This window comes from Sus scrofa, chromosome 6 (genome assembly GCF_000003025.6).
Source record: "Sus scrofa isolate TJ Tabasco breed Duroc chromosome 6, Sscrofa11.1, whole genome shotgun sequence".
NCBI classification, from domain to species: Eukaryota; Metazoa; Chordata; class Mammalia; order Artiodactyla; family Suidae; genus Sus; species Sus scrofa.
Genome location: NC_010448.4, coordinates 39695014 through 39707283, shown reverse-complemented (window position 1 = coordinate 39707283; position 12270 = coordinate 39695014). Strand labels below are relative to the sequence as shown.

General features: G+C 49.2%; 1 protein-coding gene across 2 annotated transcripts in view; it reads right to left on the bottom strand.

The window, feature by feature from the left end:
• The window catches only part of VSTM2B (V-set and transmembrane domain containing 2B), a 30405-nt gene continuing 24945 nt past the window's right edge, over positions 6811–12270 (bottom strand). For both annotated transcript variants that reach the window (XM_005664465.3, XM_003355830.3), the window contains one exon: positions 6811–7512. In XM_005664465.3, coding sequence (XP_005664522.1) covers positions 7424–7512 — 89 coding nt within the window. In that variant the 3' untranslated portion in view covers positions 6811–7423. The remainder of the gene's footprint in view (positions 7513–12270) is intronic.

Sequence of the window (12270 nt, the reverse complement as noted above, 5' to 3'; positions counted from 1 at the left end):
TGATGCCTTCCCCACACCTCCTCGCAATTAATTATTCCTCCCTCTGGGTCCCTTTCTACCCCATCTCTGAGCTTATCATGGTCCAACTTAAATTCCAGATGTGTTAACTGCAGAGGTGTTACACCTTCTGCTGGACCATCAGCTCTTCTATGCGTTGGAAGTAAATCCTCCCACAGTCCTCTCCTCTCCTATGTGGGTGGGACAGATTACAGAAGAATCATCAACTCGGGTTTGTTGAATGAGTACAAGTAGCTAATGTCTAGGCCCTGCAGACTTTGTGGAACCCCGGTCTTGGAACCCCAAGACACCCCATCTCCTTAGCCTCCCCTCCCTCCGAGTCCTGGTTGTCATCTCTCCCAAGCTTGGACCAAACAGATCCATTTGGGGGGGTGGCAGGGGTGGTTGATCACCCACCGTAGGTGTGCTGCAAGCTCTCTGCCTAAGAGGTCTGCTCCACACTCAGCCACCAAGGAGCCAGGTCTGAGAAGCCGCCCATCCTGGAGAGCCGCTCCATAGGGCAAATATTATTCTGAAAACCACTGGGAAGTTACACGTTTATACATTGAATCTCTGTCTCTGTCTCTGCCTCTGTCTCTGTCTCTCTCTCTCTCTCTGTGTGTGTGTGTGTGTTTGTGTGAAATTATCTTTTCTTTTCTTTGGCTGAGCCTGGGTCATGTGGAAGTTCCCAGGCCAGGTATCAAATCCGTGTCACAGCAGCAACCGAAGCTGCTGCAGTGACAAGGCTGATCCTTAACCTGCTGCACCACAAAGAGAGCTCCAAAATGGTCTTGTCTTTACTGCGTTTATCTTATTACAGAAGTAATAAATGTTCATCACAGAAAAGCTGAACCTCTCAGTTAGGCATTAAAGTACACACAATCCCACCCAACTCGGAGACGTAAGCTTTTAACACCCTGATGTATATACTCTTCCAAACTTTGTGTATGCGCTTCACTTTCTCTGTGTAATAAAAGTGGGATTCGAGTCCTGGTTTCAACGTGGTACAGGAGCTTGCTGCTTAAAGGGATTCTAAGGTGACTCTTTTGGGGATGGGAATAATTCCTCTGGGACTTATTTGTGCTGCCAGACTAGGTGACATCTGGAAGTCATAAACTATTTATGGTTGGGGGTGTGTATGTCTGACAACTTTTGAAAATTTCTATCGCTCTCTCTGCTTCCATATCCATCCATCCATCCATCCATCCATCCATCCATCCATCCATCCATCCATCCAATTTATCCACCGTCTATTAGCTTATCACATGGTTCCTAATCAAGTGTTGAGAGATTGACATTAAGAGACAGGCAGCGAGGCCAGGACGGGCTTGATGGAGTGCCCTCCTCGGGGAGCCCCACGCACTCAGTGCCACATATTTATGGCGTGCCCCAGGGACTGGATTACAAGGCAAAAGATTAACATCCCTGCTGCACAAATTAAAAATGTTCCATTATTTGCAGCATGGAGCGGACGAGCCGAAGATGAGCATCTTCTCTTTGAACAATTTAATTGAATGTCTCTCAGCCTGAACCCCTGGCTGTATTGATTTGAATTAATTATTCGTGCATTTGTAATCTCCTGGCTTCCCCAGCCCAGGAGTGCCCCACATCACAGGGCTGCATGGCCACCTCCTCCCCGGCCCGTCACCTTTAGTCTGGAAGCCTTGACAGTTCTAAGGACAATTAATCAGTCAAATGGAATCAGTTTTCACTGATAAGGAGAGCCTTCTGTGTAAAAACTGACATTCCATTTTATGAGAATTAACATTCTGAAAAAGGACTCTGGTCTGCCTTCGTTAGAAGCACCGATCCATTAGCACCCAGTTTGGAGAAGCTGTGGGAGGTGATTTTCACCCTGGAAGAGCTTAGAGCTGGGTCAGTGGAGGAAGCTTGAATAACAACACGAAGCCTTTTGGTATTTAAGGAGCAGGGATGTGTTCAGCTGCAAACTGAATTAGTCAGTTATATAGATACAGTGTGTTGGTAAGATTATGTTGTAGGCACGTTGCAGACTCTCCGAAGCAAAATGGAAAATTTTGTATACTGTAATTTACTTTAAAAAAAAGGCACAGAAAAATTAGCATTTGCAAGGAAAAGAAAACTCAGGTTATCTGCAATCCAATTTAACTTCGTTGCTGTGTGCTTAAATCAAAAACTGGATATAGGTTATTCGAAAACATCAATTACCTGCTTCAGGAATGGGATTCTGGTGAACCCTGAACCTTCTCTTACTGCAGCCTCTTTGAGGAGCCTTCTGAAGGGTTGCCTTCCAGTCCTGCAAGGCCAGTGGAGTGACCACAGACGCCAGAGGCTGCTGAGGGGTGGGGCGGGATGGAGAGAAACAAAGGACCTCCTGGGAGCGCACAGCTCATAGACTGTGGACCAGCATGAAGCAGGCTGGGTGGGGCCAGAGGGAGTGGTAGCATTTGGAGCGAAGTGGGAAGACTGTTCTTTCCTAGGGGACAGGCACCGCTTGGCACCCACCAATTGTCACCACATGGGAATGCGGACACCAGGTGGCCACGTAGTATGATTTTTTTTTTAAAGAGATGCCAGAAATTTGATTATTACATGAGAGTTCCTAATATTCTAAAGTAATAGCAAAAACCTTTGTGTGAACCAGATGTGGCCTGTGAAATGGGAGGGAGATCCGTTAGATGTGAACTTGTCCTGGGGGCTGTGGAAAGGGAAAGTTGTTATTTTGTGTTCATATAAATCCCCCATAGGCCGTTTTGGGTTTTTTTTTTATTCCATCTGCACAGAATTGATTAATCACTATCCTTCTTTATGATGGGCTCTCATCATTGATTCAGGTTGGGCATCGTTCATTCATTCATTAAAAAGAATGCAGTACAGAGTTGCTGTTGTGACTCGGGGTAATGAACGCAACAAGTATCCATGAGGACTCGGGTTCGATCCCTGGCCTTGCTCAGTGGGTTAAGGATCTGGTGTTGCCATGAGCTGTGGTGTAGATCGCAGATGTGCTTGGATCCTGCCTTGCTGTGGCTGGGATCTAGGCCAGCAGCTGCAGCCTGGAAACTTCCATATGCAGAGAACAAATCTGATTTTTGTTGGGTTTTGGCTAGTTGCTGGCAGATTAAATTTGGTGTGAAGCCATGTTTTCTGACTTGAAATGTATTTTTAGTGCTCCCTGGATTTTTGTCATTTAAAAGGGGTCACTGCCAGTGTTGTTTCTAGACTTTACCTCATGTGGTGTCTGCAGCCACAAAATAGCACGGGTCCCTCCTAAAGGACATGGGTTTTCCACGCATTCTAGGGCCCCTGAACTCACTCCAGCTGCCACATCCTCCCCTGGAAGGAAAGCGTTTAGAGCAGCCGACCTCTAAGCAGACAGGTGCATGTGCACAGAGGGCAAATGCACTGAGCCTTGTGCTGCTCATTATCCTGGAAAGAAGGGGTTGCACCATCTGAACCCTGGAAAAGTGGATGCCTAAAGTTACCTGATGTGGGGATGGGCCTGTATGGGGAAGCGATGCAAAAATAAGCAAGCACGGTAGCCCTGCCTGGCTGTGTTAAGAGCGCCTTAGCCCCAAGCTCAGCTCACAAATGGCTCCGTTTGTTGTAGTCCAACCAAGGCCAGCACTGAATCAGTGTCAGAGCTGTAACTAAGATTGCGGGGTGGAGACAGAATCAGAACTCAGATGAGTTCCTGTTGTGGCTCAATGGTAATGAACTAGCATCCAGGAGGATGTGGGTTCGATCCCTGGCCTTGCTCAGTGGGTTAAGCATCTGGCATTGCCGAGAGCTGTGGTGTAGGTTGCAGACGCGGCTCGGATCCCGTGTTGCTGTGGCTCTGGTGTAGGCCGGCAGCTGCAGCTCTGACTCGATGCCGCAGCTCTGACTCGACGCCAGCCTGGGAACGTCTACCTGCCATAGGTTCGGCCCTTGAAAGCAAAAAAGAAAAGGAAAAAAGAATCCACACTCAGAATGTCACTGCCTCGGGTCACATCACCTCCTGTGGGACTCTGAGAATTCCTGTCCTTCCTCCAAGACGAGGCCCTGAAATGCCACTGCCTGGGGGCCCATGTGGTCAGCAACATGAGGTGCTGTCACCCTGGGGCAGCCCCTTACCACCCACACCTGTAGATACAGGGGTTTGCTCCCGAACATGACTGGCTCCCCCTTACCTCCCCTGCTGTTCTCCTCCTCCACCCTCTCACTGGGGTGGAGTTTGCCCTGCCATCACCTCCCTCCTCTCCCCTCCTGCCTCCTCGCCCACTCTCATTTTGACGTTGGTTGCAATGCCGACCGCCCCTTGCACAGTCCCTGCAAGCAGAGCAGCTAGTCTCCAGGCTGAGGCTGGAGCTCCTGAATCACCCACAGTGTGCTCTTCTCAAATTGCAATAAATTGTCTTGTCCTTGGACCCCTATCTGCCCTGGGCTGGAACCAAAATCCAAAGAAAAAGATGGTTTGGCTGCTGAGTCCAATCCCACATTTTCCCCTTCTGGTGGGTGCTTGGCCCTCCTGGTTTTTATGCATCCAAGACAGCTCAGTGCAGTCTACCCACTTTTGGAGGGCTGCGTAAGGGACCCCAGAGAGTGTACGCCCAGATCGCCACCAAGCTGCTCTGTAGATCTGCAGGGGCACCCTTCACCGCTCCCTCCGTTGAGTCCAGGGTACTGAACCAACACAGATGCTGGTCCATGGAGGTCCCAGGTTCAGAGGGATTTGCTTTTGCCTCCTATGGACCCTAAGTCCTCCTTAATCTGACGTCCATCTGTGTCTGGTGGTGGTGGCAGTGAAGCTCCCATTTTAGGGAACTTGCCTGATGTCATCCACACCTTCTTTCTCAGAAGCTGTTGATCCCAAGGAAGAGATCTCACAGCTTATTCCTCTGGGCGAGAGGTGCTGCCTCTCTGTGCTGAAAAAGGGGCAGCCCGTGGGAGCCATTCTCCAAAGCATACCTGCCTCCTCTTCCCCACACACATCACTCCAGGGGCGGTTGCTTCCAGGCAGGAACCTGGCTGATCGCACACAGGCAGAGGGATCTGGTTTTGGTGATGGGAAGTGGCTCCCCGGCTCCTGGTTCCTGGAGTGATCAGGCACAACAGCAGCCCATCACTGACACATTGTTTCCATTCAACCGGCTCTGGGAGAAGTGTCTTTTTCTTTTCAAGCCCAGAGAGCCCGCATTTAAAGTGACAGCCAGCTGCAGTATTGAGTTACCTATAAAAACAGATGATCCTTCTGGACAGGATCACTATCCATCAGACAAAATGATTAAATTTACAACTTGATTGGTGCCATTCAATAAATGAAATGTGAAACAACTTAATGCAGCCACTAGAAACAGCTGGCCCAAGGACATCTTCTCACAGGTATCCCAGTATGTCAGCTCCACACTAGAGCTCTCTGAACAAGTAGGATTGTCCAAAGGCATTTTTATTTTCTCTTTCCTCTCAAATAAGTATGGCAGTACCTTGCCAAATAAGTAAGGGTGAGTGGATTCTGCTGCAATAATATGCAATCCCAAAGCTCTGTGGCTTGAACAGCAAAGGTTGATTCCCCTTTGTGCTGCATTTTCAGTACTGGCCAGCAGAGGAGGCTCTGCCCATCCTAGAAACTTGAGACTTAGGCTAGCAGAGTATTTGCTGTCTTGAAAGTTAACAGACTTGTGGTTGCCAAGGGGGAGGGGCAGGGAGTGGGATGGACTGGGAGTCTGGGGTTCACAGATGCAAACTCTTGCCTTTGGAATGGATAAGCAATGAGATCTTGCTGTGTAGCACAGGGAACTATATCTAGTCCCTGGTGATGGAACATGATGGAGGATCATGTGAGAAAAAGAATATACATACGTGTATGACTGGGTCACTTTGCTATACAGTAGAAATTGACAGAACACTGTAAACCAACTATAATGGAAAAAATAAAGATCATTAAAAAAAAGGAACTTGGCAAAAAATTGCCAGTTGCCCTACTTGGGAAAAAGAATGCTTAAGAGGGTCTCACACTAGCAATCCAATGTCTGGGACTGGAAGCCATGCATGGCCCTTCCGTTCTCAACTCATTGGCCAGAGTTGGTGACAAAGCCCCACCTGCTGCAGGATGCCCGGAAGCACAGTCTTAACCACGTGCCAGCCAGGGGAGAGATGGAAATGTTTGGTGAGCCAACATCATCAGTGACAAACACATTTGTTTAAAACCTGGCTAGATTTTAAATGAATCTGGCTATTTCATGTGATTCTGTTCTGGCATGAAGAATAACAGCCTTCAGGGCTTGCCTGTTGCTTTAAGACCTGTGTAACCTACTCCAGACACACACACACACATCTCAGAGGCTCAAAGCAACATCCATATGCATGCAGAGTGGAGAATGCCCCACCCTCTCTCTAAAGTCTCTCCTCAAGCTAGCAGTGAATCCAACAACAGGAAACACACCTGGACGCATCCTCTCCAAGCAGACAAGGGCACTGCACAAGTATTTAAAAGCAAAAGGGGAAAGAAGCGTTCTTGATTTATATCAGCCCTCTTCCCAGCAACTCCCTTCTTCAGGACCCAGGCTGGGGGTGTCTTGATTTATATCAGCCCTCTTCCCAGCAGCTCCCTTCTTCAGGACCCAGGCTGGGGGTGTCTTTCACTCCTGGCTCCATGAAGTCCCCTGTCCCTAGTGGAGGCTGGGCAAGTGCTCTGTCTACTCAGTGTGGCCTTGGCCAGGTGCCCTGGGCTGTCTTCCAGGCTGGGCTGCAGCCAGCTGGGGGTGCAGCTGGCATCAAAGACCACGAGGTCATGGCATTCAGCATTCAGGCTGCTCTGGGCACCAAGGCTTAACATTCATACATGTCTGTAGAAAGGTTATTTCAAAGTGGTTTTTTATTCAACTGTTATTCAGCAATATACAATACAGTTTATAAACAAGTGTCTGACCTTGTTTCCAATCTTTATTTAAAAATAAATATTATTGACAGTGAATTTTACTTATGATAAGATGTATCTTTTTTAATCAAAATGTCTCAAAAGAAATAATTTACTTTAATAAAAAAAGAAAAGCCCCCAAAGGAAAAAGTAAATTAAAAAATTTCCTAAACGCAATCATCTACTAAAAATATTTTGCTTTGTCAGAAAGGCTTTGACCCAACATTTTTACAGGGTATCCTAAAGATAACTGCTCAACAGTTCGTGCAAAATGAAGACCTGGAGAAAAAGTTTAGAAAAGAAAAATACATTAAAATAGAGAAATCATTGAGCCCATGCATACTGCATGGTCCAAACTCCATCTTATTTGGAAACTAGATGCATTATTTTAGGTGTTCTACATTTCTGTAACTTCCCCAAAAATATGATTTATTTTCCACGTGGACTTGGTCATGCTTCTCTGAGTCTGTCTGTGTCTGTCTGGCGACGCGGTCCTCAGCCAGGGGCTGGGCAGCCGTGTGGGGCGCTCAGGAGCACAGGACGGTGAGTCTGTCAGGGCCCCACCAGCAGGCGGAGGAACTTATGCAGAGCTAACAGGAGCAGGGACAGGAGCGGGTCTGTGGCGAAGTTAGGACCGGTGCCTGCAGGGGGATGAGAGGATGGGCGGAATTAATGTCTGAGTCACCAGAACCCAGCAGCCACCAAGCAGATCTGGGAGGATGAGTCTTCCGGAGGCCAGGCCTCTTGACTTCAGTGCCTGGCTGTTACTCAGCGGGGGCTTGGCTGCTCTGTGGTTGCTCCCTATTTATGACTGTACATTTTAGCAGCCCGCAGTGGTCAGACACGGGTGCCCCTGCCTGAAGGGTGTGGGCTGGAGAGGAAATCCAAAGTCCAAGTTATTATTTTAGTTAAATAAAAAGGTGATGTGCTCAGAGTTCCCTGGTGGCCCAGTGGCTTAAGGATCTGGTTTTGTCACTGCTGTGGCATGGGTTCCATCCCTGGCCAGGGAACTTCCACATGCCACAGGCATAGCCAAAAAAAAAAAAAAAAAAAAAAAAAAAAAAAAAAAAACTACACCCCCAACACTATGCTGCAAAGTGCCCTTGGTGGTTTTTGTTTTTTGGGTTCTTTTTGCTGTTTTAGGGCTGCACCTGTGGCATATGGAAGTTCCCAGGCTAGGGCTGAATCGGATCTGTAGCCTACACCACAGCCACAGCAACATGGGATCTGAGCCGCGTCTGTGACCTACACCACAGCTCATGGCAACGCCGGATCCCCAACCCACTGAGCGAGGCCAGGGATCGAACCTGCAACCTAATAGACACTAGTTGGATTCACTTCTGCTGCACCACAATGGGAACTCCTGCCCTCAGTGTTTAAGGCCCAGCTTCCCCACGAGTGTGCACGACGTCACCCTTCCATCTCTCACCTGAGCTGCACAGTTCTGCATTCACGAACAGCTGACCTGAGGCACCCTGATGGGTTAGGGTTAGGACTAGGGTCTTCTTTCCACGAACTACCAGTCCAGTCTTTTGGATCAAAGTAGGGTGCTCTGCAGTCACTGGCAGGTGAAGGTAAGTGGGCTAGGGAACCTCATACTATTCCGGTGGGAGGTCACTTCCAGCTGCTTCTTCAATGCGGCCACTAACTCGAGCCCCTGGCCCGCTAGAAGGATGGGAATACTCATGCCTTCTTCCTCCTCAGCTGGGCTGCCTGCCCGGCTCCCCATCTGCCATCAGGTCTTCATCTGCTTGGAAGGCCTTCTGTGCGACTGGGCAAAAGCCCACCCACGAGGAGTTTCCGTTGTGGCGCAGTGGTTAACGAATCTGACTAGGAACCATGAGGTTGCGATCCCTGGCCTTGCTCAGTGGGTTAATGATCCGGCGTTGCCATGAGCTGGGGTGTAGGTTGCAGACACGGCTCAGATCCAGCATTGCTGTGGCTGTGGCGTAGGCCGGTGGCTCCGATTTGACCCCTAGCCTGGGAACCTCCATATGCCGCAGGAGCAGCCCTAGAAAAGTCGAAACAAACAAATAAATAATAATAAGCCCACCCATGAGTCCCAGGCTTCTCACCTGGGGGTGGGATGCTCCCTCCAGGGTTACTGAGAGGAGCCAGTGTAGAAACACCATGCACACCCCAGGTGCCGCCCAAATCTCGAAGACATCACTATTAGCCTGCATAGAATTAAGCTGCATCCACAGAAGCAGTTTCCAGCCCCACCTTGCTCACTGGCACCATATGGAGGCCTCTCCTTTCTTCACACCACCCCCCCATCCCACCAGTGAGCCAGGCTGGAGCTCTACCTGGGAGGAGAGATGCAGCAGGCTCTTTCCCTAGCCAAGCAGATGGTACAGAGGCTGTGGCCACCTCCACTTAGCTGCCTGCTGCCAGACTGGCCAGATTTGTGGCTTCCCTGGCAAGGCTGGGCCTGAACCCACGACTTCCTCCTCTTTTCAGGTATAAGAGCCATTTGTTTTTTTCTATCCAAGGTGCTTCCCTCAATCTTGAATCATTCTTGTTCTGAAAATAACTGTGGCCTGGACTCCAGTCTCCCCTCTGTACAAAGAGGAGGCTGGACAAACAAGCCAGGACCATTCTGGCTTGAGATGCTAGCCATCCATCAGTGGGTTGGTTTGTTTGTTTTTGCTTTTTAGGGCCGCACCTCTGGCTTATGGAGGTTCCCAGGATAGGTGTCAAACGGGAGCTACAGCTACCTGCCTACATCACAGCCACAGCAACACGAGATCTGAGCAAGGGCAGGGATCAAACCCGAATCTTCATGGATGTTAGTTGGATTCGTTTCCACTGCCCCACAACGGGAACTCCTACCTGTTCTTTTTTGGAAATGAGGGCTGTGTTTGAAGAGAAAGAGGGGCAGAAGCCATCTGCAGTGCATGTCTTTTTTTTTTTTTCTTTTTTCTTTTTTGTCTGTCTGCCTTTTCTAGGGCAGCTTCCCTCGGCATATGGAGGATCCCAGGCTCGGGGTTGAATCTGAGCTGTAGCCACCAGCCTACGCCAGAGCCACAGCAACGAGGGATCTCAGCCATGCCTGCAACCTACACCACAGCTCACGGCAACACCGGATCCTTAACCCACTAAGTGAGGCCAGGGATCGAACCCACAATCTCATGGTTCCTAGTTGGATTCATTAACCACTGAGCCACGACAGGAACTCCTGTGCATATCTTATCCATGGTCAATCGCTTCTGAAAACGATTAGAAGCACAAGATCAGGACCACCCAAATGTGCTAAGCTTCCCCCTGGGGTATTAATTTTTCACACTGTTGTCACTCCTGGCCCTCCCTGCAGCTTGGCCCAAGTTGACATCCTGACTCTTGCCATCCATCATCAGGAAAGACTATGGCAGAGTCACTTCAAAGACCTGGGTCTTCTTTTGCTGCTTCTCAATGTCTCGCGTCTCTGGCTCGGGCGAGGTGATGGACTGCCAGCTGCCTGGGTGGAATTCAATGAGGCCCAGATGCAGGGAAACAGGGAGGCGGCCAGCAGGGTGCTGCCTCCTGAGCATGCGGGCCTCAAGTGGCCAGGCCAAGTCTCCTGGTGAAGATCTTTCTGCTCCAGCAAACCCTGACACTCAGGCCCATATAGGCAAGACAGAAACTAGTGTGTGTGATGCGTTTAAAAAGTAGATCTAAAAAAAAAAAAAAAAAAAAAAAAAAAAAAAAAAAAAAAGAGGGGTTCCCGTCATGGTGCAGCAGAAACGAATCCAACTAGGAACCATGAGGTTGTGGGTTTGATCTCTGGCCTCGCTCAGTGGGTTAAGGATCTGGCGTTGCTGTGGCTGTGGTGTAGGCCAGCAGCTGTAGTTCCAATTCAACCCCTAGCCTGGGAACCTCCGTATGCCACAGGTGGGGCCCTCAAAAGCAAAAAAATAAAATAAAAAATAAAAAAATAAATAAAAGTGGATCTACTTGTGCAAAGAACTCCAGCTCCTCAAGGCACTCAGGGGCAGGGGGTATGGCAACTGGGCAGTGAGCCAGGCAAGGTGGACACTGCAGAACCGTGGGCACAGGAGATGCGACGAGAAATTTTAACATGCCTCCAAATAGTATCGACTTGTCTTTTCCACTATTAAAGTCTCAACTCCTCACGTTTAAAAGTTTTTAGGAGTTCCCATCATGGCTCAGCAATAACGAACCCAATTAGCATCCATGAGGACATGGGTTCGATCCCTGGCCTCGCTCAGTGGGTTAAGGATCTGGCGTTGCCGTGATCTGGGCTATAATTCGCAGATGGCTTGGATCCTATGTTGCACGGCTGTGGTGTAGACCGTCAGCTGCAGCTCCAATGTGACCCCTAGCCTGGGAACTTCCATATGCTGCGGGTGCGGCCCTAAAAAGACCAAAAGAAAAAAAAAATTCAGGCCTCTTTAATTTTTAATTTTTTTTTATTTTTGTCTTTTTGCCTTTTCTAGGGCCGCACCCGCAGCATATGGAGGTTCCCAGGCTAGGGGTTCAATCAGAGCCTTAGCCTCCAGCCTACACCAGAGCCACAGCATTGACAGATCTGAGCCGCATCTGCGACCTACACTACAGCTCACGGCAACACCAGATCCTTAACCCACTGAGCAAGGCCAGGGATCGAACCTGCAACCTCATGGTTCCTAGTTGGATTTGTTAACCACTGAGCCACGACAGGAACTCCCCAAGGCCTGTTTAATTACGAGGCATGGAGAGGTCACTGATCCTGAGGAGGTGAGGCTGCTGTGATGACTATTTTCTCCTTTCCTAAGGGAGGACCAGGAGGAGCTCAAGAACCAGCAGATGTTTATTATTCCAGGGTAAGCTGGAGAATCGGGCTGCTGGAGAGGTGATGGCATAATGGTTGATTCACTCCTTTTTTTTTTTTTTTTTTTTTTTTTTTGGCTTTTTAGGGCCACATCTATGGCCTATGGAGGTTCCCAGGCTACTAGGGGATGAATCGGACCTACAGCTGCCGGCCTGCACCACAGCCACAGCGATGTGGGATCCAAGTTGCGTCTGCAACCTACATCACAGCTCATGGCAATGCCAGATCCTTCACCCAGAGTCACTGATTGTATTGAACAAATATCCCCATTTGGTTAATCATTCGTAAAGAAACCAAAGCTGCTTGGGCTCCGTGAAAGTGACTATTAACATTTATCGGTTGGATGGGGTGCAGGATAAGACCCTCACAGGAGCCACTCGCAAGGGGCTCCCAAAGACCACTGTGGGTGTGCCCAGCCCCACAGGGCACAGAAAAGGTGCCAGTCCCGGCAGCTTCTGCCTGGGAAATCCTGCTTCTCTATTTACCCAGCAGTGGCAGAAGGCCAAGAGCCATGTCAGAAAATAACAGGGGTTCTCTGGGGCCATTCATGGGCTCGTGATGAAAATGAAGGCAGCTTGGCTCAGGCCAC